The 25,539-nt window shown below is 42.4% G+C and overlaps 1 protein-coding gene across 1 annotated transcript in view; it reads left to right on the top strand.

Annotated features, from left to right (window-relative positions):
• The first annotated feature begins 778 nt into the window (after positions 1-778).
• BANP (BTG3 associated nuclear protein) overlaps positions 779-25,539 on the top strand; it is an 88,165-nt gene continuing 63,404 nt past the window's right edge. Inside the window, exons 1-6 of the mRNA XM_087971788.1 lie at positions 779-906; positions 10,514-10,643; positions 11,688-11,782; positions 13,412-13,611; positions 23,708-23,830; positions 24,462-24,637. Coding sequence (XP_087827914.1) covers positions 10,574-10,643; positions 11,688-11,782; positions 13,412-13,611; positions 23,708-23,830; positions 24,462-24,637 — 664 coding nt within the window. The 5' untranslated portion in view covers positions 779-906; positions 10,514-10,573. The remainder of the gene's footprint in view (positions 907-10,513; positions 10,644-11,687; positions 11,783-13,411; positions 13,612-23,707; positions 23,831-24,461; positions 24,638-25,539) is intronic.

The raw sequence follows: 25,539 nt of genomic DNA, 5'->3' as shown, positions 1-25,539 counted from the left end.
GTTTGTGTTGACTTTTGCAAACTGTTCTTCCACCTTCAGCTATTCCTTTAGTTTTTTTTTCCTGTCCAGCCATCCAGGGGGCATCATCACCTACTCCGAGATGGTTGTTATTTATCCCAGCCATTTCAATGCCAGTTTTGGTTTCTTCTCATGAAAATGTTCAGCATATATGTTAAAGGAACAAGGTGACATGTTTCCTAATTAAGTTGCTCCGAATTCTGTCCTGTTGCTTCCTGGTAATTATATACATTATAAACTACATTGTTCAACAGGTTGTTTGCGATATTAGATGCGCTCATGTGCGATTGCAGAAAATTCGGATTAGGCACAGCAGAAACATCTTTTTTCAGTCCAACTTTTGGGAGTAGGAAAGGCTGGCTGGCTGAGGAATTCTGGAAGCCCAACCCTTTCCAAGATGCCAAGTTTGCAAAATATGGGTTTGTCTGAGAAGGTGCCCATTTTATTGGCTTGGCACAAGAGACACCCTGCCAAAATTAAGACCCGCATCGGAAACCTTCGCTTCCCTGCAGGCGCCGGCTTTTTTCTCTCCCCCATATGGTCAATAAGGGCAGGTCTGCCCGGCGTACTACATCTCCCAGCGTGCCAAGGGCGACACGGGGCAGCGAGGGATCGCGCGCGCGCAAGGCCCTCTGGGACTCCGAGTCCTGCCGCTCGTCTCGAGGCCGTTGCGGCCGCCCTTTTTACTTGGCTCTCGACGCGCCGGCGGCTCCCGAGCGGGAAGAGCGCGGAGTGCGCCTGCGCGCCATCTCGTGGGCTCTAAGGCAAGGGGACGCGCTTAGCCCAGCGCGCCTGCGCAGCGGCCGACTCCGGAGGATCTCTCGCGAGGAAGGACGCCATTATCGCAGCCGCCCGGCCAAACACCACGAGAATTCGGCAAGGCAAACGGTAACCTCGCTTCTCTCGCGGGTTCCCGGCTGCGGATGCGGCTGCTCGGCCGTGGCGCCCGCGGGGCTCCGGCTTAGCCCCTCAGGACGACGCAGACCCCCTCGGGTCGCCTCACGGCGCCCACCCCGCAGGGCCGCGAGAGGGAGGGGGCGGGGGCGGGGCGCGCAGGGGCGGGGCTTGAGACTTTGCCTCTCGCCCCCCCGCGCCCCCCACCCCGTCGCCCCGCCCTTTGGCAGGCAGGAAGCCGCCTCTGCCCCGGCGGGACCCACCCCACCTAGGACTACAACTCCCATCATCCGCAGCAGCCTCCAGCCCGCGGGCGGCACCCCGGCTCAGATCCCGGCCCGCCCCGGGGGGGTGGGGGGTTAGAGAAGCTCCAGCTTCGTGGCTGGGCATGATGGGAGTTGTAGTCCCCCACCCCAATGGGGGTTGAGACTCGGATGGGTATCTGTGATGTGTGGCTGAAAGATTGCGGAGACCCCACCACTACACACACACACACACACCATTTCTCGTTTTTTCAGTTCAGGCTAGAACTGACAAGCCCAGTCTGAAGGGTCGAAAGGACCCTCGAGGTCATATAGTCGAGCCCCCTTTCTTTCTCCCCCCCCATGCAAGGACCCCCCCTCACTATTTCTGAGCGCTTTGTCCAGGAAAGAGGGAAGGGGAATGTAAACAGCACAAAATAAGGGAAAGAAAGGAGGGAAAGGAAAGGTGGCTGGGTGCCTGCTGAGGTCAAAGCACAGGATTCAGTTTCCTTCCAGAGTTCGGTGTTTCTCGAAGGACCTGAATTCCTCCAGCATCTTGAACATGGACCCAATTGGTGAGATTAAAGAGTGTGCTTGAATAATAAATGCTCTTTGGGTGAATGAAATGTGTGCATGTATGATAATTCTCTGAACAGGGACAGTTAGGACAATAAAATAGTATCATAAAGGGAATTTAAAAACAAACAAACGTGTACAAGCTCCTGTCCCAATGCTGGGCACTTAAAATAGGTCATCACATTATAGACTGAACAAAGAAGTTTTGGGTGGTTTAAAAGCACGGTGTACAATTTATTAACAGGCTTTGAAATATTGTAGGCAGTTAGTCTAAGATAAAAGCAACTATAATAAATATATTGTAATAATAAACAGGAAGCGTTAAATTTGAGTGTACATAATGGTTCTTTCACTTCACATGAGTGTTTATATATAACATACGTTGATGTTTTCACATCATTGTGAAATCAATTGGTAACATTTAGAACAATTGGTAACAGTTTAGCTCTCTGGACAGCAGAGTGTTTTCATGTAGGGTGCATAACTGATAAAAAAACAAGTTGTACAACCTGCGTTAGTGGAAGCAAAATGAGATCTTATCAAAAGGATTGAACTTGAGCAGTTGCGCATGTCTTGGGTTCAAGAAATGTGCAAATGTGTTAGAACTATTAGCATGTGGAACTAGTAATCTTTTGATATGACACAATTCAAATAAAACCTCAGTGAAAAATACATTGCATATCCAGAACAACATCAGTTTTCATCCCAGAATAATTTAAATAGATATCCATTTCTTTGGGAGTTAGGCCTGGGTTTCTGAATTAAGTGCATAATTAATAATCCAAGCAATTTATATATGCTAGTTCTATTTAATTTTTGGCCACACCGGAGGTATGTATGTACGACTGCACATATTTTGGAATTAGGATTGGCTGTTTTTAATTAAATGCGTAACCATATTGCTTGGATTGCTTCAACTAAATTTGGGCATTTTAAATGGCATTTTCCTTAATCTGTATTTGCAAAAAGATGGCAGGGAGTTTTCAGTAGTTGGCTGAGCTGCATGGAACACAATATATGAATATGAATGATATGTAGGTTTGCATAAACGAAAAGATCTTTCATGCAGGCAGGTGAAGAGATGCAGCAGAGGAAAGTGGAGCTAGCAGGTACTGGAGTCATAAGTGCTCCAATCTTGATGGCACATTCAGGGATGATAATTGAATTATGGGGGGGCTCTGATCCCTGAATGGCCTTGCCTCTCTTTCAAAAGGACCAGAGCAGTTGAACTGAATGGTAAAACAGATTGGAAATTCTGGGCATAAATGGGATCATCTGCTAATCTCTCTAAATCTGGAACAGATTTAGAGACTATCTCTGTTGCTATGTTTTCATTAAATGCATATCTTCAAGGGGGCAGCCATAATGCTCCAGCCATTCTCGTAACCAGGCAGCTTTCTGTGCCTTTCGAAAAGAGGTCAAAGTAGAATTCCTTTCTCGCAGGTCAGGATATTTCCTTCTCGCTGGTCTTTCTTTCCTGCTTTTGTTCCTTTCTCACTGCATCCATTTACATAGACAGGAAAAATAAAGTGCTTGCAATTGGCTAGAATGGATCGTTATATGCCTTTTCTTGAGAGGGGCGGGGGGATGAGAAACACAAGATGGTGCTCTTCCTTTAGCAATTTCGTCTGCTTGTCTGCCTTGACTTGATAATAAAACCAGCATCTCAGTTAACTTAATTACAAGAGCAACTGCTTCCAAATCCCCTCTGGTTGTAGGGATTCTGTTTTCTATTCTCTTAGGATAACTGCTGGAAAGCCACTGTTCATCACAATAAATATTTAGACTCGGAGCTATTCTGCCTAATTGGTTTTAAGGATGTCAGTAAAATCAGATGGACAAAGGGATACTGTAATCGACGACTGACTGGATTTCTTGAAATGGGTTGCAAAGAATTCCAGGCAAGTCAGGTGCCAGCATTCTCTGCTCCCCCATGTCTCTGGCCTGAACTGCTCCAAGTAGCGGTGCAGAATCTAAGTGTGACTTTTGTGACATGTCAGCATCTTTACTCACACGCAAAGTTGGCCAATTTGAGGGGAATAGAAGACCATTCTGTTGGTCAATCAACCAATGGAACAGCTTGGAATGGAAGTTGTGGGAGTGCCATCACTTGAGACCATGCTTTAGATCAGGGGTGTCCAACCTTGGCAACTTTAAGACTTGTGGACTTCAACTCCCAGAATTCCTCAGCCAGCTGAGGAATTCTGGGAGTTGAAGTCCACAAGTCTTAAAGTTGCCAAGGTTGGACACCCCTGCTTTAGATTCTCCCCTTGACCTTTCCTTACTAATAGCCTGTTTTTTTAAAAAATAATAAGCAACTCTTATTAATCAGCGTTAGATGCGATGTAATTGGTTCAGGATCAATGAACTTGGATCGGATGATTAAAAGTTCCAGTGGGTCGGAAGACGGGATCCAAGCTTGGGTTTTAGTTAGAACTAATCTCGCGGAGTTTGTAAACGAACCTTGGAAGCTGCTGGAATCAAGGGATGCATTTGGGGCCCAGGATGGTTCTATAAGATGGAAGAGTTGGAGAACATTTGCTGCCCAAAGTAATACAAATGAGGCAGGAAGAAACTACTTTCTCCAGATTGATCTGATTCCTGTTTGCACTGGGTTTGTTTCTGGTTCAATTATTTCTTTTAACACTGGAGAAGGATTTATAGATTTATGTAATGCAGTAAATATCTGTGGTGTGAGAAACATGCAAAACGCGCTTCTGAAGAGACTTACTTTAATCCACTTAAATAAATGTTCTTTTTCAATACTGGGAAAGGCCGTGCATCCTGACAGGTACTTCTTTCCAATTAGCCCAGCTTTTACTGCGTTTTTACTTTAGAGCAGCCAAGGAAGCTTTCATGCCTTGACGGCTGGATTATGATGTTGAACTTTGTTCCACTTTATTATCTTCTGAACATTTTGGCCGACCCGTTCTTCAAAGGAGAGGGCTTTTCCGACTAAATTAGAGTGACATGGGAATGGAAAATCACGTCAGAATCCAAGCTACCATCACCAAAGATTTAGGAATCCATGCTTTGAAGAAATAGAAGAAAAGTTAATGTCCTTTAGTACCTCAGCAAACTGATACTTGGGATTTCTTGCCAGTTGTGGTTTTACTCCTTCTCGTAAAAGATGGAAACTTAAGAGAAGACACGGTTTTTAAACTTTCCTGTATTTCCTGCAAAAACAATGGGCAGATTTATTATGCCTGCCATTTAACAGATTTTGTTTCTGGCTTTTTCTCCTAAACGTCCTGCACTGGCTGGAAATTCTGGACTCCACACATCAAGGGCTCTGCTCGGAGGAAGGTGCATTAGAAACCTTCTAGTTTATTTAATTACAATTCTATCCAAATCCTTGAGGTTTTTTTCCAGGTTAAGATGTCCTTTTGCCAAAACTTCCCTGAAGTTAAAATATAAGCAATCATTTCAGTCCTACAAAATAGGTGAAGTGGCAGAATTTGTGTCCATTTGCATAAGATTGGACCATTTCTGTAAAACCACATTCAGAACTTTGAACTAAGCCTTGGTTCCATTGCAATCAGTGGGTGTTATTTTCAACTTATTCTACTTTATGTTATTCCAATATGATTCAGAAACTGGCAAACCTGGAAGGAATGGGTAATTGATGGCTTACAAATAAGCTCTTGTGCATTTGTTGTTCATCTTCGGACACACCTAAATGCAACTGAAATGATTTATGGTTTTCTTGAAACAAAAGCCAAGGAGCTTGGTAAATGTATAGTCTTCCTTCTCATTTTCATCAGCTCTTTTTGTCACTTTGGAACAAAGTCCTCATTTTCAGTGGTTTACGATCCACATGCTTATCAAACTGAACTGAAATGGATCAACCAGTGCAAAGCATCATCATCATCATCATCATCATCCTATCATGAAAAAGAAGACAAATGATTTTCTTGAATAGTTTTCATAATTTAATAAATGGAGCAAGCATGCTTGACTAGCAAAGGAAGATCTGGTTTTCATTCTGCTTTGCATCCAAGTTATCTTGTCTGTTGCTCCAGATCAGAGTGGGCATATGGAGAAGTTGTCCAGATAACCTTCCATTCATGGGGAAGTTAAGATTCTTGGCAGTCCTGAGCTATGTGGAATCGCCCCATAAGCAGTCTATCCCCTACGTATCGTTTTCTGCAGACAACAGAGGAAAGTTTATGTTAATAATCATCCAGTAACTTTGCCAACTAGAATTTGGATATAATTGAGCAAGAAGGCTGGCAGGGAAAAACTTGAAAACGTCAAGCATCAAGTTCTTGAGAAGTTTCAATTATTCAACAGGGAAAGCAGCTAGCTATTGGGTTAGATCAGGGGTCTCCAGCCTTGGCAGCTTTAAGACTTGTAGACTTCAAGTCCCAGAATTCCTCAGCCAGCATGGGAGTTGGAGTCCACAAGTCTTAAAGTTGCCAAGGTTGGAGACCCCTGGGTTAGACTGGAGAAGAAGGATCATTCCTTCTGGGTTAGATCCCAGCAGGGTAGCAACTTCTGAAGGTTTCTTTACACGAGTGAGCGATTGTTCTGTTTAAGAGCTTCCTGCAAGAGACCCACGATAGACATCCTTTAGCACCTAGGTTCTAGATGGCTCATTTGTTTGGGCAGGGTTCTTATGTTCTAAGCAAGTGCTATTAGAATAAGGACATCTGTGTAAAGGACCAATAAGCAATTTGAAAAAAAGTTCAAAATGCACCTGCCAGATGGAAAAGATTGAACTGAAGGAGGAAGCAGATTTTCTGGATTTTAGTAAAAAAAAAATCTACAGTTAGGTTGGCATGCTAATGAACTTCGTTTGAGCTGATTTTTTATTTCATGGACACATCTATGACATTTTGCCATTGTCTAATTCTGGCAGTTTGGGGCTTCTCAATTTAGCATTCTGGGATCTCTTGATGGTTACCCATCCAAATGCCAGCTGGGCCCAACCCTACTTAGTTTCCATTGCCAGGAGGCTGTTGAGATTTATTTTTCCAATTGTTCTTCTCTCCAAAAATACTTGGAATGAACATTGATACAGCCCCTGGAAGCAGATCTGGTTTAATAGGCATGATAGCTGGGTTCATCCTTTGCACTATGCCCAAATGGGATATAAATTCATGCGTTGCACAAACCAGGGGTTGTGCTTTTTAAATACCAGTTTTACAACTTAGCAGGAATTGTGAATCTCCCCAGTTTGATTTATGTAGCCTACTGTGATTAAAGTATGGCTTTGCATGATGTACGAAATTAATCAGAACATTGTGAACAGCAATATACTTTATGCAGAGAATAAGGAAAATGACCTGGATGGTGCAGGATGCATTATAGCCAGGGCAACGGGGGTGGGGTGGGGATATGACATATTTTAAGTCCACAACAAATAGATAAAATATTTGGAAGCGATTCAGGCAGATGCTTCTCTAATTCACAAGAGTGTAAGAAAGAGGAGGGAGGTGCAACACAATCCGATCTCCAGGGTTTTATTATTTTAGCCAATTGCAATAAAATAGTTCTAGCCCTCCTGTGGAGTTGATTTCTTGGCCTGGTCTACCTAGTAGGGCTGTTTGTGTGTGTGTGTGTGTGTGTGCGTGCGTGTGTAGGGTCACATTTAATGCCAAAAATTGACAGTTCTGGGTCAAAAGGGTGTCCTTGCACTCACTTCCTTGACCTGTAGAATGGTGTGGTAAAGCCCAGCTCCCCCAGCACCTTAATTTGAAAACAGATAAATAATACAGGTAATCCTTGACTTACAACCGTGACCATTCAATCTTACAAGAGCCCTGAAAAAAGTGACTTACAACTGTTTTTTCGCACTTAAGACCATTGCCATTTCTCACGTGATCAAAATTCAGACGCTTGGCAACTGGTTCCCATTTAATGATGGTTGCAGTGTCCGGGGGTGTGTGTGTGTCACATGATCCCCCTTTACGCCCTTCTGACGAGCAAAGCCAATGAGGAAGCCTGATTTGCTTAACAACGGTGGCCAAGGAATGTCATAAAAGGGAGCAGAACTCCCTTAACAAACATCTCGCTTAGCCACAGAAATCTCGGGCTCAACTCTGGCCGTAAATCGAGGACTACCTGTGCTAATAGAATCTGTGCATGATTCTGATTTCCCTTTGAGCCAAGCCAAGACGAAAAGGCAGGGTTGGGGGGGGGGGACCGATTTGGCCGGGTCCCTTTCCTAATTTATGGATTGAAAGATTCTTTCCCTTCAGCCTCAGCCGAACTTCCCACCGCATTTGTAGCTCGGGACATGATGAAACCGTAATCCGTGCACAGCTGTTTTGTTATGTGCAGGCTGGCCCTGGCCCAAGACTTCTGAGAAATGGCAACGTTAATTTGCCAAAAGGAGAGACATGGCAACCACATGCCCTCAGTCTCTTGCCAGATCACTTGGGCCTCTTGCCACGGCGTCAATGCGCTCCTAATCCTTTCACAGGGATCCGAATTTCAAATGAATCTTTCCTGGCGGCAGATCCTCTTGACTAAATAACTCCATATCTTGCGGTGTCCTCATTGGGAAGAATTCAGAAAGGTTTTTTTTTTCTAAACCCCCTCCCCACTTTCCTCCCCAATGAACAGCTGTTGCTTTGGCTGGCTGGGAAACTCAAAGCAATGCCATCGATCAGGGGTCTCCAACCTTGGCAACGTTAGGGCTTGTGGACTTCAATTCCCAGAATTCCCCAGCCAGCATGTGGACTTCAATTCTCGGAGTTGAAATCTACAACTCTTAAAGTTGCCATGCCGGCTAGGGAATTCTGGGAGTTGAAATCCACTCTTCACCTGCATGTTCTAACTGCATCTCGCAAGAGAGAGAGAGAGAAATGGCTGGGTTCAGTTGGCTTTTGTTCAATCAAAGTGTTTCATTATGCACTGGCCTTTCAGAGACAAATAAGATTTTTCTCGTCAACAGGATTTCGCTCCAGATATCAAAGGGGGGGAAAAAACACCCCCCCAATCAGTCTGTCATTGTATTCCCCACCATTTCTGTCCCATTCCACTTTTCATATCTGGGGGAAATTTAGATGTGACTTCCTGTGGTCATCTAAAGTCAGTTTGGGAACCTGGAAATTTCCCTTGATAAAACTGGCAACACCCCAGAAGAACACTGGGGTATAAAGTGGAATTTAACATTGCTAGTTTCGTTCAAACTGAATCATTTCCAAGTCCATTCAGCATAAATTCGTAAATGTGTCCATATAGATTTCTTAATCTGTTTTACTACGAAGAGTTTTTTGTGAGTACAGTAAACAAGCGGATTAAGCATGAATTAAAATGCTAAAAAGAGGAGACATAATGCAATCCAACCTAAGTACCACCGCTGAGCACCATTCATTTTAGGGTGCTTAACTCTCATGAAATCAGTGGTGGCTAAAACCACTTCATCTTGACTGCATTGACCTTAATCTAATGAGGAAAAAGTCTCAACATGACCCCCAAGCTGAATTCTGGTATGTTAATTTTAGTCCTGAAAAACTTTCTCCCAAAGACATGATGACCGTGGTCTCCAGCTGAGAAAGAGGGCATTTTGGTAAATGTCTATATATAGGAAGATTCTCAGTCATTCAGGTCATGGTTGTCTCAAAGCTGTTTTTTTAAGAGACAACTGGACTTTTTTTGTTTTTCCTTGAAGACATTTCGCTTCTCATCCAAAAAGCTTCTTCAGTCCAAACTGGAGAATTTTCTTGGATGAGAAGCAAAATTTCTTCAAAGAAAAAAAAAGTCTAGTTGTCTCTTTAAAAAGCACTTTAGGACATTTAGTAATTGTGTAATATGGGTGCAGTCACTGCCATCTCTTCTATGTTCCGGTCCATCTTGAACCGCCTTCTCCAGCCCTTTGTCTTCTAGATAGGTTGAATTGCATCGTCGTCACCTAAATTTGCTTTCGGCTAAGTGTCAGATTCTGGAGTAGATCATATAATATAACCCAGGAGATTGCAACGCGAAGGAGTGAAAAAGGAATAACCACTCTAGAAATCTCTCCCCCCCCAAATAATAATAATAATAATAATAATAATAATAATAATAATAATAATAATAATAATATCAGTGCTGCAATACTGAGAACTCTGGCAGATTTCAAACACAAAAACAGGATAACCAGGGGAACTTGGACTAAAACAATCCTAACAATAACAAACAAAATATTGGATACGTTGGTTTATGCTATTTTTCACCAGTAATAAATACTTCTAAGACAGAAGAACATGTTTTGCTTTTCAAAACTGTAACTTAAGCTACTGGATTTTGTCAAAAGTAACTTCTGACTAGACATGCATAGATTTACACTGTGATAGTAAAATAATGGTTGAGAGTTCTTTAATGCGCTGATAGTTAAAAGAGCAAGCAAGCATTGGAAGAAATCATCTTTCGCTTGTTCATCTCTTAGGACTCTGTTTGAAGGTAGCTGCAGTTGTACAATGGTATTTAGTGTCACTATGATAGACATAGGAGTCAGCACTCACAATAAATTGAGGGAAAAACAGACTGTCTCTTCCTTCATTGCACAAGTGGAATTGGGGAATTTTCGGGGAGTTTTTGGGTCAGTGTGAGCAGCCACTCCAGGAATGCTGTTGCCTCCAGTGGCTAAGGGCTGTTGTCTGCTTGCCACTGCTGTCATGAAGCAATGGGGGGTGGGGGTGGAAATCCCCCTATGCTTTGAAGATCAAATGGACATTTCTTTTTGTCAAAAATGCTCATTTGTATACTTCTTTTGTCAAAATGCTCATATGTGCTGGGTGGCAGGTGGGGTATACTGTCGTTCTCATGGGGCCACCATTTTTGATGTTTTGCAGAATCAGAGTTATATGAACTGACAGATCTCCTTCAGTTCAGCCCCACGCCCCTGTTTCTGAATGATGACAGAACAGGATTTAGCGGATGTAGTTCAAATAGCTGTGGAAGACTTGAACCCAGATCATCCAGGTATGTTATTGCTGAGATATAAAGGTAAGGGAGGCACAAAGAACCCAGCCAGCCAATTTGGGTGTTTCGTGATATAGAATAGAATAGAATAGAATAGAGTAGAGTAGAGCTATATTGGAATGTAGGAATGTAGAGTAGAGAATAGAATAGAATAGAATAGAATAGTATAGAATAGAATAGAATAGCTATATTGGAATGAATAATGGAATGAATAGAATAGAATAGAATAGAATAGAATAGAATAGAATAGAATAGAATAATAGAGTTGAAAGTCCAACCCCTGCTAAGGCAGGAAACCCTATACCATTTCAGACAAATTTCAGTGGTCTGTGTTGCATAGAAAATTAAAGATGTAATGTAACGGAAATTCTTTTTTTGTGACACCGAGTAAAACAGCAGTGTGGCAACCTCGCACTTAGCTTTCTTCACTGCCTCCAGTTTTCCAGCTGTCCTGGAAATCTGGTATTTTACTTCTAACTTTGTTTTAAGACAGAAACAGGGCGATGGAATCCATAGCATTGGCCTTCACTAGGAATAGAAGGGAGCATGAAGATGAGTTAAAGTAAACAAAAAAGACTGCCCCATTGGATCAGGCCTATTTAAGGAAGCTTTCTCCAATCTAGATTTGCCCAGATGTGTTGAACTGATTCCCTTCTTTGTCTGGTGGGTGGCTACCAAGGAAATTAAAATCTCCAACATCTGGCTGATGATCCACTGCTGAAATCCCCCACGTCAGTGTTTTTCAACCATGGCAACTTTAAGGCACGTGGACTTCAACTCCCCAAATTCCCCAGCCAGCTAGCTAGAGAATTCTGGGAGTTGAAATCCATGTCTTAAAGTTGCCTACAGTTGTGAAACACTTCTCTATCTAACAGACAAACCTAGCTGTGAAAACAAATTTTGGGAGAAGAATTTCCCAGCACGGACAGCTTCTAGAATGCTTGTCTCCTTCCAGTTTGTTGCTCTTCCTTTTCATTTGATAACCAAGGGTCTTGGATGGAACTACTGAAAACGGTTTGCTTGTTTTTATTTTTGGGCTTGCAGTTGTCTTGGAAAACCATGAAGTGACCGATGAAGATGTAGACCCTCCTTTGAAACGGCAGCGGATAGAAATCAATTGTCAGGACCCTTCAATTAAGGTTGTAGTCGTGTACATGCTCATTTGCACAATGCAGCTAATAATGGGTAGTGAATAGCTATGTTTATTGATGGTTTAAGGTAATTTAAACTAGGGGTCGCCAACCTTTTGGACCTCGGGGACCTCCAAACTCATAATTTTAAATCCTGGAACACTAATATGAATTGTGACTGGCGGTGCCTTTCTGACGTTGGTGCGGAAGTCGGCCCCCTATTCCAGAGGTGCAGGAGTCCCAGGACTGGCCCTTTGGTCATCCTGGAGCAGCTGCTCCTCCACCCGGGTGCACTGGATGACCAAAGGGCCAGTCCTGGGACTCCTGCACCTCTGGAATATGGGAACAACTTTCCCAACGTCAGCAAGTACCCTGGGGTGGATTTCCCTTCCCTGTTGTTGGTCTTACCTTCCACTTCCAGCTCATGTGGCTTTACTCAAGGTTTGCGCTTGGCCGAAGGGTGGGGGCCAGTGGGTCCACTGGTTGCCAACCACTGATTTAAACCTTCATGCTCACTGAGTGTCCTTGAGGACATTTGGAGGAGCACGTTTAATGTTGGCCAAGCATCCTGAAGATTTGAGATAGACGTTATCATGGAAAGATCTGAAGCCTCTTCTCTTGTGCAGCTAGTCCTTGACTTATGACATTTTGGAGTGATAATGGACCTCAAAAAAAGATACTCACAATCCAGATTCGAAGTTTTGTGGCCGACTCCCCCCTGCGGTCATATGATCTTTCCTATGAATTAGAAATAAATTTTGATTGTATCAAACAACAAAGCTTAAGGCTGTGTTGACAGTTTTTTAATTAAAAGCAGGATGAATAAAATCATAAGCGAGCAATATACTGAACGTGAATTTTCAATGTTCTGCAAACTTTCCACTAAGAAGATTAGACAAAGTTTCGGTTTAAGTTTAGAGATTGCTGACTTATAATGAAAAATAGCCTAAAAATACAGCTAGATGTTTTCTAAAGTTGTGCGTTTCATCTTCAGAGTTTGTAGGTCACCTGAGCTCAGTTTGTTTTATTATTTTAATCATGTCCACCAGAGGGTGTACAAGACGTATTTTAAAAGACACCCAGTCTCAAAAACCCAGAAACCCAGGTATGAATCAAAGCAAAATCTATCTTTTGTCCTAAATCATCATCTCGTGTTTTTGAGTGGAATACTTATTTTAAAAGGGCTCACAATTATCTAGGGGCACTTAGAACTTAAGGCATATTTACTACCCCTCCTTTTCAGCTCTGTTTCCAGAAATACCCAAAGCAAAACCCTTGAGCAGGTAATACTCATTTGAAGTGAAGATAGGCCCAGGATGACAGCTGAAATAATAGTCAAGCTGGAACAACGTGGGCTTCGTTCCCTTGAATCAAATGTGTTTGTTGGAAAGGATGCCACCAGATTCTTGACTTGGGGCCACCGTAGATTCACAGACTCTCTTCCCAGAATGTAGGCGAGCCTTTTAACCCTTGGATAGCCCATCAAAAGGGGTGGTTTTTATCCCAGCCAGGCTTTGGGGACAGACGTGCTTTCACTGTTCCTTGGTGCCCTTGGCAGATGCCAGTGTAAACGCAAGCATAAAGCACAGCTTCCCAACCCCAGCTCACCCAGCTCACCCTGCGCCTTCTCTTCCCCAGTCCTTCCTGTATTCCATCAACCAAACGATATGCCTGCGGCTGGATAGCATCGAAGCCAAGCTGCTGGCCCTGGATGCCACCTGCAAGTCTCTGGAAGAGAAACTGGACCTTGTCATGAACAAGCAACATAGCCCCATCCAGGTGCCCATGGTGGCAGGATCCCCACTAGGGGCCACCCAGACATGCAACAAAGTGAGATGGTGAGTCTCCGTGTGTCACTGCATGCGCCTGCTGTTTCCTGGTCAGCACAGATTTGGGCTAACTGGCAGGAACGTGACATGCAGCTTAGAATGAGAAACATTTTTTTTTTTCTTGAAGGCAGAAAAAAATGATGCTCTTTGCTCGGTGACTAACTAAACACATCTCTTTACCTTGGGATGGTGGGCTTGAAGCTCTTGCCACATTTTTGCTTGGGTTGGCCTGTTTCTACAGGACCTTGTAGATTGGGGTCTCCAGCCTTGGCAACTTTAAGCCTGGAGGACTTCAACTCCCAGAATTCCCCAGCCAGTCAAGGTTGGTGACCCCTGTTGTGGATAAGCTGGTGTAGCTGCCTTGCCTGTTTAGATTTAGGGCATGGCCCTCCCAAGATTTTGTTTTGGCTTTGGGAATAAAAAATGCAACCTTCTTAGAGTTTAAGCATGTTTGATTTTGGAAACAACCTCATAATTAACCATGAGTATCCAACACGGAAAAACTGAATATATTCATATTTGAATCTTCTCTTTTGAAAATCCTCACTGATTTTCACATTTAAAAAAAGTTTGAAATGAGAATTACGACAGTTTCCTATACAGAGAGATTTGTTTCCCTTAGAGCAAAATACTTGGAATTTCAGTTTCTTTATTGTAGATAATCTTTAAGACAGGTTCACTTAGAGTGCTAAATCTTGGTTTTAACCATGGATTTTTTAAAAAAAGATGGCTGGGTTCAGACATACAAAACCAAAGCCAAAAAGCCAAACCCAGCTAAAAATACACACCCTTCTCTCTTTAACTTCATGGAAAGCAGGTGGCAGGGTATATTAATATCAGCATGATGATACACTCATTAAAAGTGGTTATTTTTATGCCAGCTCTTCCTATGGGGTGTCTGTTTAAATCTCTACCTTGCTTTTGTCTTTGGTGGGTTGCTGAAAATATGTTTTGATATTGGACGCTCATTGGAAAGAGAACAAAATATGTCCAGCGAGTGCTATCACAGATTTTAGTCATTAGAGTTGATTGCATCTTTGATGGATGTAGTCTGTGCCTAAGGGCTGAATTTTGCCTAATGAAGTGTTGATGGGTATTCTGAAGCTGTTAGTGTCTCACCAAGGGAAATATTTTTGTGAAAAATGCTTTTCCCCCAGGTGCACAAAACAGTTTTGTGAGATGAGCTATGTATTATAAATAATGACGTGTATTCTGGTTTTGTGTTGCCATTAACAGCTGTGTTATTTCATGGGATCATCATTTATCATTAATGTAATAACAAGAGTTTTATTGTAAATAAAAATTCCCAAAGGAGAAAATAGAAGTACATGCTCTTTAAAACAATGCTAAGATTTTTTTTTTTTTGGGGGGGGGGGTGTCTTTTATTTTTAAGAGCTTTTCTTTAGATTTATATTCCATTCTAAATTGCTTTGCCCTGTGGTAAATAAACTGATTAGGGATTTTATCTTCTAAGATGTTATTCTTTTTAGATAGCAACTCAACTTTGCTGTAGAGAAATAGACAGAATCCACATCTCAAAAGCATCATCCAATTTTTTGCCAGTCTGTAGTGCCTGACTGCAAAATATATATTTTATTTTTACTATTACTTCTTGATCATCACCATTCAGAAAAGGAGAGAAATAGCTGGAAATGGCTGGACTGCTGAAAAATTCCTGGATATGTGTTTTTGTCACTATATGACATAGTCTCCTCCATGTGGCGTGCCGCAAAGACACATGGTCTGTGAAAGCTGCTTCCAACCCTTTTCTCAGAATGTCTGGATTTCCCACCTCATAGGGCATAAAGACATCGGTGCTTTAAAGTTTTGAAATGGTAACTATACATTGTGTTTGGAGATCCTTGATAGAGAAATGTCTGTCTTTAATTCACCTGGCTTAGTTCATTTGCACAGGGCGTGAGGGTAGGCTGATCCTTCAGCATTCATGGAGAAGAAGTGAGTAAGCACAGTGTAAGGCAGGGGTCTCAAACTTGGCAAATTTAAGATTTGTGGACTTCAACTCCCAGAATTCCCCAGCCGGCAGGGGATTCTCCAGCTGAGGAATGCTGGGAGTTGAAGTCCACATGTCTTAAAGTTGTCAAGTTTGGAAACTCCTGGTATAAGGTCACATGTTTGCAGCTGGAAGGAACTTATTTTCTCCAAGAAAACAAAACGCAGAAAGTGTGAGGTTTAAGTAAAAAGCGGAGATTATTAAAAATAAACAACATGTGCATGTATGCTCCCATATATTCTCTCTGCCTGACTAGTCAGCTTTGCATCCTTTGAGTCTGAAGGCACAAATGTGATCGATTTATTTGTATTGCTAAATTGATACATTGAGATGAAAACAAATAAGAATCAACCTTGTTACTTCACAGCAAAATCAGCAGAGGATTTTGTAGCATCTGAAAGACAATCACATTTGTGGCAGCCTTTACAAGGGTTAATGCTGCTCTTAAATAATACATATGTGGTCTTTTTTTAAAAAAAAGTATGCATCAAATTTTGAGCTCTAGTTTATTTCGCCTTTGTTCCTCCTCCTTCATTCTGCCTGTTCTCCCCATAAATTTTTCTGGCCCTGGCTGTCTTTAATTTCATAGGAGTCTGGCTCTAAAATTATCTTAGTCTTCAAGAAAATATGCTGAAAGTTTCTTCCAGCATGGAAACTGGCAAGAATGTAGTCTTTTCACTTCAGCATGACATCAGATGTAGCCATCACAGTGGGTTAGAAAATGCATTGTGGCATCCAGACTAATGATCTGGGAATTCTGGTCCAGCTTTTTGGGCCACGGTGCAAGAACAGTGAAATCAGGCTTCTCTGCCTGACAGATTTGTATTTCCTAAGCAATCTTTCAATAAAGTGGCCCACCAACGCAGTCCAAGCATAGGCAGATGTTCCATGGACGCACCATTTCCTACGCAGGGTCATCTTTCTTCTGACTGATTTTTCTGGGTATTCCAGCTTACTGATAATCTGTAAGTGGATGATAAACAGGAAAAAAATGTTGCTTCCTTGGATTAATTTTTACATTTTTCATATTAGGAAGAGGACTAACAGTTGGGGTCTTCAGTATTTTGGCAAAAAACAGAAGTTCAGATTTCTATGCTGAAGTTGACATCCAACCTGATCTGTAATATCTCCTCTGTCCTTTATAAAATAGAGCAGAGCTCTCCAAACTCGGCAACTTTAGGACTGGTGGACTTCAACTCCCAGAATTCCTCAGCCAGAATAGCTGGAAGTTGAAGTCCACAAGTTTTAAAGTTGCCAAGATTGGGGACCCCCTGAACTAGAGGGTACGAAGGGAGGAATATATTAGGAAGATGAAGGCTTGTTTGCTTTCTTACCCGCTGGAGTTCACCTAATAAAAGGTCCTCATCCTTCAAACTACTGGAGTTTTGAGAGGGATTCTTCCCTACTAGAAGGAATTTACCATTCTGTCTCTTCAGAACCTTATTTTCCTACCACAGTTGAAGTCCACATGTCTTAACAATGCTAAATTTGGAGATCCCTGATCTAGAGGAGATCAGAGCTCCAGAATTTCTGTTAACAAGACCAGCAGAGCTATCAGGGAGTCTTAAATTTCATTAGTCGATCTACCAGAGTATTTTAGCCTGGTGGAACATAGATTTATGGGATGTGCACTTTTGCCTTTAGTTTCCTAGGTATTGAAATACACTTCCCGCAATACCAATTTCAGAAGCTTGATTTTGCATCGGGTTCTCATGCCACATGGAAGCATTCTCTATTTGAAGATGTGACACAGAGTCTAAAAAAATCAGTGTGTGCCCGTCAGAAGTGTAGACCTGACTGTTTGACTAAGAGAATTGTTTGGCCGTTGCACATCCTTTCCTGCTCAGATTTTATCTGCCCATAAGGCAAACTTGTTCCATCAGTTGCCATGAAAAGACGTTAATAACTTATGTGTGTTCAGCTGAGTGTCCCTGAGAGTCACTTACAGACTTTTATCTACTCAGTGCTTACTTAGGCAGTCACCCATCAAAGATGCTGCAGTGGCAATCTGGTCCCTGTGAGTTTTCTAGGTGTAGCTGGGTGATAACGAAGCGTAACTTGCTCTGATTGGGTGTGTTGAGTTTTGATTAAGGGGAGATATTCTGCAATCGGTCTCTGGCATGCCATCTGGAACGCTTTGGGGTCTCAGAAGCAAGAAACAACGTTTTGGTAGATTGAGCGGGTTCCATTCCATTCGAGTAATTCAGAATCTACTTTCCATGAGTCAAAAAGATTATGATACCGTAACCTTAAACATACACCTTCTCTCTCTCTCTCTCTCTCCCTCCCTCTCGTTCATTTATTCAATCCTTTCTCATTGTCAATTTTGTGCAATGCAGACCTAAAGTCATCCTTTTTGAAGCTTAAAATGTTCCTATGAGCATCCCAAAAATGCTTTTCAAAAAGGCAACTGGACTTCGTTTTTCCCTGAGACATTTCATTTCTCATCCAAGAAGCGAAACGTCTTCAAGGAAAAAGAGCAAAGTCCAGTTGCCTTTTGAAAAAGCACCTTTGGGACAACCACGACCTGGATGATTGGGTGATATCTCCATAGCCATTCTTATGAGTAAAGCCATTTTTCTCACTTGGGGCATCTTCCCCTGAAGATTAAGCCCCTTGTCTCCTTATCCTAAGCCATTCTGGTTAGGTCTGAAATTAGAAGAGATTCTACTAGATTGTATTCTTGAAAGTTGTTCATTGTTTCGGTCCCCTACTATGGTTTTAGAGATCCTAAGAAATAATTGAAGCTCTGCTGTTAAATCCCCATGTCTGGTTCACAGTAGACAGAAGAGGGCAGAAAAGTATTATATATAAAGCAGAGTCTTTGATGCTGTGCATTGAAAGGGTTGTGCAAGTTATGGAAATCGGGTTGAAAATCCCAACACTATTTTTCTTGTAAAGTACTACTCATAACAGAGGGTGGTGTTTTAAAGAAACAGAGACTACATTCTAGATAAATTCTACCAGGAAAGAATTGAGGTGGAGGGGAGAGTGTATACGCAGCTGTCAGTGATGAATTGCCGATGCTAAATAAATATGATTGCTAATGAGGCTTTCCAGATGATCTGGAACACACAACATCTGTCCTTTATTCAAAATATTTGGCTGAAGAAGATCCCTGCCTATAGTATAAAGGCATGTGTGTTTTAAAGAAATTTAGTATTAAAAAGTCATCTTGAGTGCTGGATTCCACTGAGTTCATTTGGGAGAGATTAAAGCATTAAGTTGAACTCAACATGCCAAAGGTGATTGGGCACCATTCCTAACGAAGGATTGTTTTGGAACGGGCCAATCAGGCAAGTGTCCATGTGTTTTGCTGCTGATCTCTTCTCTGGTTTTAGACAGATGTTAATGGAAGGGCTTCATGTTTGCTACTTGCAAAAAATCTCCCAAAATACAAAACACCATCTCTTTCTCTGTCTCCCCTTAAGTTGGGAAATGAAATCAGAGATGAACCTGATCAGCAACGATTGAATTTATTAATGCAAGTAATTTAATTAACATTGTCGAAGGCAACACAAATCCATTACTGTACTGGGCTGATTGCTATATGCAATCAACACTTCTGCCGTTTAATGAAAGTCTACATTGGGTATCCTTCCGTGTTCAGTGGCCTCTTCTGAACAAGAATAAACCATGGCAGATTTTATTGAAACTGGTTTTCCATAGTGGTTGGTGAAGTTACTCTTGAAACCAGTAAATCACCCCTTAACAAAGATTAATTTTACAACTAGAGCAGAGAATGTATGTATCCCCCCCAATTTGTTAATTTTTGCAACATAGTTTGACTATTTCTTAAAAGCATGCTTAGCATATTTTTGCTCTTTCAATAAATACCACTGTTTGCTTGCCTGTTTTGCAAATTACAGGTAGATGGTAGATAGACAGGTAGATAGATAGGTAGATAGACAGGTAGATAGGTAGATAGACAGGTAGATAGCTAGATAGATGCAGATACATATATAGATAGATGCAGAGAGATAGTTGCAGATAGACAGTTAGATAAATATAAATAGACAGTGATAGATAATAGATGCAGATAGATAGATGATAGATGATAAATAGATGATAGGTAATGATAGATAGGTAGATTGGTTGATAAATATAGATAAATGATAGATGATAGAGATAGATAGATATAGATGGTAGATTAGATAGATAGATAGATAGATAGATAGATAGATAGATAGATAGATAGATAGATAGATAGATGCGGATAGAGATAGATAAATGCAGGTATAGACAGATAAATATTAATAGTGATAGATAATAGATGCAGACAGACAGATAAGTAGATAGATTGACAGAGAGATAGATAAATGATAGATGAGATAGATAGATAGATAGATAGATAGATAGATAGATAGATAGATGGATTCTCACTTTTTTGGAAGCCTGCAGGTTTATGGTGATCCTTACAGTATGGGGAAATTGTCTCCTGTGCTAGTTTATTAGAAAAGTATATTCTCTGGTTATCACACACAAAAACTGAGCCAGCCATTGCTTTCCACCCTCCATCCCCAACACTGTGCTGTGCGGGAAGTGTTAATGTATAAAATTATTTACAAACATCTAAATAGTCTTTTAAGACGTAGCTAGAATTGTTCATCCTCTTCAACAAAAGGCATCTGTTAACATTCTTCATGCGAAGTCACGTAAGATTATATTTACACAAGTGGAACAAAGGTTCATTAGAAACCAGATGCTGCCCCTCCTTTGCCTCTTTCCCCCAGTGGAGTATGTCTATAAATAATCCATTGATCCATGGTAGAGTCGGCGTTCCTGTCTCAATTTTTCCATATTGTGCTTTTCCATAACATTCATCTGCCTGGTGTTTACGAACATTTACCTTGGAGCAGGTGAGATGTCAGCTGATTTCTTCTGAATATATGTCTATTTGGCTGTTCCTGTCCTTCCCCTCCTTTGGAGCTTTTAATATGACTTCAAGGAAGAGGAGAGAGCATTTGACAGGGGGCCAGAAATCCTCCTCTCTTTATGGCCACCCCCTGGGTGAGTGAGAGGTCATTGGCCAAGAAAAATGGAAAGCTAGTGGTGATGGATATGAGTTAAAATCATATCTGGAAGGAATCAAGGGGTGAAAAATAAACATGATTTTTCTGCCCAATAAAAGAGAGGCCAAAATATGAACACCTAAAAAAAATATACTGGAATCCCCAAAGCCCTAAGAAATTAATAACTTTGCTCAGGGTTTAAATAATCATTTTATTAAAATAATCATTTTAAAAACGCTGATTTGTTTTGAATTCTTCCCCATGTTTAAATATAGGAATATAACTAATTTGAAAAGTCTGCGCAATTAGTATCTCAGAGTCAAGAGAAGTTTCTGTATTTTTCAGCAGAAGAATGACCAATGGTTCTGTCTTAAACGTGCTCATCTTTTAACTCTGGGTCACAGATAAGGTGGGTTGGCTGAGCTTCACTAGCTCAGAGTGATCTTCCAATAGTTGGTGGACTTTAAAAAACCAACACAGGGTGTTAAGAAGACCTCACACTCTCTGCAGGTCTGTTTCCATTGAAACAAAAGCATCCCGGTTACGACATCTTCAAACCAACAGATGAGGATTTTCCCTTCTGACGAGAGGCAGGATAGATACTAAATTATCTTTAGCCCGCTTAACGATTTGCATCCTTCTGTTTAGCAAACAAGGTTCTGCCTGCTTGTAGAAAATATTCAAATGTTCCTAAATAGAGGCTGGGATGCCTTCTTCACAATAGGGTTTGCAAAGAGACCCGTGAACTTGAGTTGCTTCCCTGGGTTGCGTCCTCCTCGGTCCTCACATATTGCGATGATTTAGCTAATCTGAGCTCTTATCCTGCCTGGCGTTGAAGAAAGGAAATAGGAGAGTCCAGAGCTAATGGCTACTTGCCGTGCAGGCAGGAACTAAGGAGGAGATGACCCTCCAAGTGTCAAGGTAACACTGATTGTTGCTTGATGTCCTTCAGATAGTAGGGCTTTTTGTCAAGGACATTAGAAGAAATGATTCACAGAGCACCTGCTGTCTGAAACTCCCTGATAAATTTTGCTTTAGAAGGTTGGCGGCTCGTCCCTCTCTTGGTTTCTGGATTTTGCTGCTTATCTTTTAACCGTGCTTGGACGTACAACACTAACCCCGGGATTCTGTTATTCCCCTCAAGTTTTAAGCATGGCTTGTTTGGGATGACCCTCTTGGAATCCTAGCTCTGAGGTAGCAAAAAAATAATAATCATCTTATGCTGCCATTAATATTTATTCCTGAGAGGCAGTTCAAGTCCATCTGTTATAGGCATATCTAAGCAAGAGTCATCCTCGCTATTTTGCAGATGAAATAATTTGGATCCCTCATCCTAATCTGCTCTTCTTCTTATCCACACTCACACAGCAAAACTCACACATGCCAGTTGCACGCAGATACACACACACACACACACAGACACACGTTTTTGCCTCCTAGCTGCTGCCTAATCTCTCCTCCTGCAACTCCCCCTTGAGCTTCAGGTATTAATATCTGGAGCCATTTCGAGTGAAATCATTTCCCCTTAGAGCTGTTAATGAATCCAGCACGTGCCGTGTCTGTCAATGGCTGCATTGAGACGCTGATCCGTCCATGGAGCTCCCATAGTCGCTTGAATCTTGGCACTTCTGCTCGTACACATGGAGCTCTAAGGGAATGCATCCTGCACGTAGCTCCAGTCCCTTGGAGTACTTTTTGCCGGGCTGAGTTGAAGAAGGAGATTGTGGCATTCAGCGGCATCGCTTCAGAAAGCAGCAGCTTAACCAGGGGTTGGGGAAAGAAATAGCGCAGGGAAAACCCGCCTTCTCTGTCGTGTTGCGAGTCCAGACCCCCTTGAGTTTCTTCTGTAATTATGAGTGGTGGACATCAAGGGCAGGTCTTCCCTCTTCATTAAGTTGATTAAATGCCACAAGGCTCACATTCAGATGGTCCAGACAAAGGGAGGAGGAGGAGTTCCCCATTTTATGTCAATCTCCATTTAATTTTTTCTTTCCTTTTCAAAGGAAACTGCAGAATGAAGTGAAGCTGAGTTTTCCATTAATCATAGTGTGGGAACCCTTCTTGTTGCAATGAATACTTCAGGGGGTTCTTTATAGTGACAGCCTGGGGAAGTGAGCCTGGCATTCTGCAGGATGGAGGGATGGGGGTTGATAAACCATGGGGCACCCCAAGAAGTGGCAATGTGGGGGTTGCAAATGCCACCTGAAGCCCCACCAGTGCGACTGGAGAGGCGAATGAAGCAGAGCAGATAAGTCTGATGAACGTGTCCTTAAATAGCCTTTTGGCACAAAAATTTAAAGCAAGGCATTTTTCTATCCACTTAACAGAATGCACAATGAAACCTGACCCTCTTTTTGAAGGAAGGCAGAAACTTGTTCTTGCAGGAGTATCATTTGCAGTTGGGTTTGCTTGCCTGAGCATCCTTTGATGAGTATTTGCTGAAACTAAAACCACACGTGTTTTGGCTTCGCTGTGATTGGATTATCCTAAACTGTCTTTGACCTTGGCTTAGAGTGATAGATGAACCCAGCCATAAACCAAGATGCATAGCTTAGAGCGGCCTATGAAGTAGGTCACTCAGGATTGCCCAACAGGCCATAGTGAAAACATTTTCATTTATTCCCACAGTGGAGCTCCTCCACTGAGTGGAAAAAGAGGCCATCTATTTTCAACAGAGGAAGTTGAGTCACTCTTGGATTTCAGGAATTAGTGGACTAAATTTTCTCTCTCCCCATATATAGCTTGAACTGGCTAAAAAAAAAAAAGAGATGGAATAATCATGCCAGGGGTCAGAGGACATTACATAATTCTACCGAAGTAGTCAACTCCTTGAAATAATTATGAGTTCCAGAAATGGAACAGAGTTCAGAATATGATGGATTACAAGCTTTCGCATTTAATACATCACAAGCAGCCTTGAGACCAAAAAGAGGGAAACCGCTCCACAAATTCATGCCTGTAACACTTTCCACGGAGCAACTCGCTTTAAACTGCCAGGTGTGACTTAAGGGATGGCAAAAGAGCTTTTCTGAACCTCGTTTATCTAGGTTTCACCCCTCCTCCCGGTTTACTCTCTTTGCAGTGTTGTCCCTCAGACCACAGTAATTCTCAACAACGACCGTCAGAACTCGATTGTAGCCAAGATGGTGGGGCAAGAAGAGCCGTTAAGCCGAGCAGCTGATTCACTGGAAAATATCCTTAACAAGTTAGTAATGGCAGAGGTCTCTTCCCTCCTTCTGTCTGCATGCACAGGAAACTGCACGAAGGTCAGCTTAACCCTCGTTCCAGCCAGCTAAATGATGCAGTGGCTTTCCCGAATTTCAGTGAAGAGTCGGAGCCAAGCCAGAAACTGGCTTGAATTTGGCTTGGCCCCCAAGATCAGTTGATAATCTACTTATATGAGAATTCCTCAGGGTAGCTCCTGGCTGCTCCTTCCCTTGGGTTGAGCCAGTTGGTACCCGATGGTCTTTATGGACTACAGGGGGTAGGAGTTCTGCAAGTTGTAACAGCAATGGCATTTAGACCTCTATACCGCTTCATGGTGATTTACAGCCCTCTCTAAGTGGTTTACAGAGTCAGCCTCTTGCCCCCAACAATCTGGGTCCTTATTTTACCCACCTCGGAAGGATGGAAGGTTGAGACAAGTTTAAGCCAGTCAGGATCAAACTTATGGCTGTGGGCAGAGTTAGTCTGCAGTGCTGCATTCTAACTGTACCACCAGGGCTCCTGTAAGTCAGCCAGTCTGGGCTAGAGAGAAAGTGATTCCATATGTGGACCCCGGCACAAATCCGTGACATCCTCCTCTTCCTCCTCCTCCTCCTCCTCCTCCTCCTCAGTGCTGTTCCCGGGCGGAGGCAGAACACCATTGTGGTCAAAGTCCCAGGGCATGATGATAGCCACAACGAAGATGGAGAGAGTGGTTCTGAAGCCAGCGACTCGGTTTCAAACAGCGGCCAGCTAGGAAATCAGAATATTGGGAACAACGTCACCCTTATTACGTTGAATTCTGAAGGTAAGTAAATCGTCTTTGAAATCTTTGGCCTCGTCCCAGTGTGGAAGCCCTTTCAATCTGAGGTCTTCTCTTTAAACTACCCTCTCTTGTTTGCCTCAGAAGAGGAAGCGGGTCTTCGGCATCTCATACATAGCTTGATTTGCTTCTGGGTTGCAAAAAAATCTGTTGTTAGCATCTAAGATTTTGTCCTATCATTTCCCAAGTTTTTAGTAAAAGCTTTGGAGGTCGTGAAAGAACATTAAGCCAGAGGACTCTGCTCTCTCCTTAAATCAAACTTGAAGCCTGAGGCCTTAGGACAGGGGGTCTCCAACCTTGGCAACTTTAAGACTTGTGGACTTCAACTCCCAGAATTCCTCAGCCAGGTGCTTCTCTGGCTGAGGAATTCTGGGAGTTGAAATCCACAAGTATTAAAGTTGTCAAGTTTGGGGACCCCTGCCTTAGGGCTACATGGAGAGGTCAAACATTTTAGGTGTGGCTTCCAAAGCCCCTTCTGAAATCGAACAGCTAAGACCCCAGGGTAGGTGCCATCCCTCATGTCTTAATTTTATTCAGATACCATATTTTGTTGGGTATGAAGTGGGAGATTTCGTAAGCAACATGTTGTCTTAGCGTCAACTTTGTCTGGGCTTGGAAGCTCAACTTTGGGTGATGGCTGTAGAGTAGAGTGGGAGGCATAGACGCCTCCCACAAGAAGGGAGTGCAAAATCACTTCTACCTTGCTGCCCAGAATACGGCAAGATCGTGTCCAAGGCTCACTAGAGTTGACCTCCAATTGAAGATATATAATATATTTAATATATATGTGGTGGGGGACAAATCTAGGCTTCGGCTTTCTTTGCTGTTGTTGATCTACAATAAGTGTTTCCCAACCTTGGCAATGTTAAGGTGTATGGACTTCAACT

This window comes from Notechis scutatus, chromosome 9, assembly GCF_049901735.1.
Source record: "Notechis scutatus isolate UNSWTSFEM ecotype Mainland chromosome 9, rNotScu1.2, whole genome shotgun sequence".
In the NCBI taxonomy this organism is placed as follows: domain Eukaryota; kingdom Metazoa; phylum Chordata; class Lepidosauria; order Squamata; family Elapidae; genus Notechis; species Notechis scutatus.
This window is presented reverse-complemented; position numbering and strand designations above follow the sequence as displayed.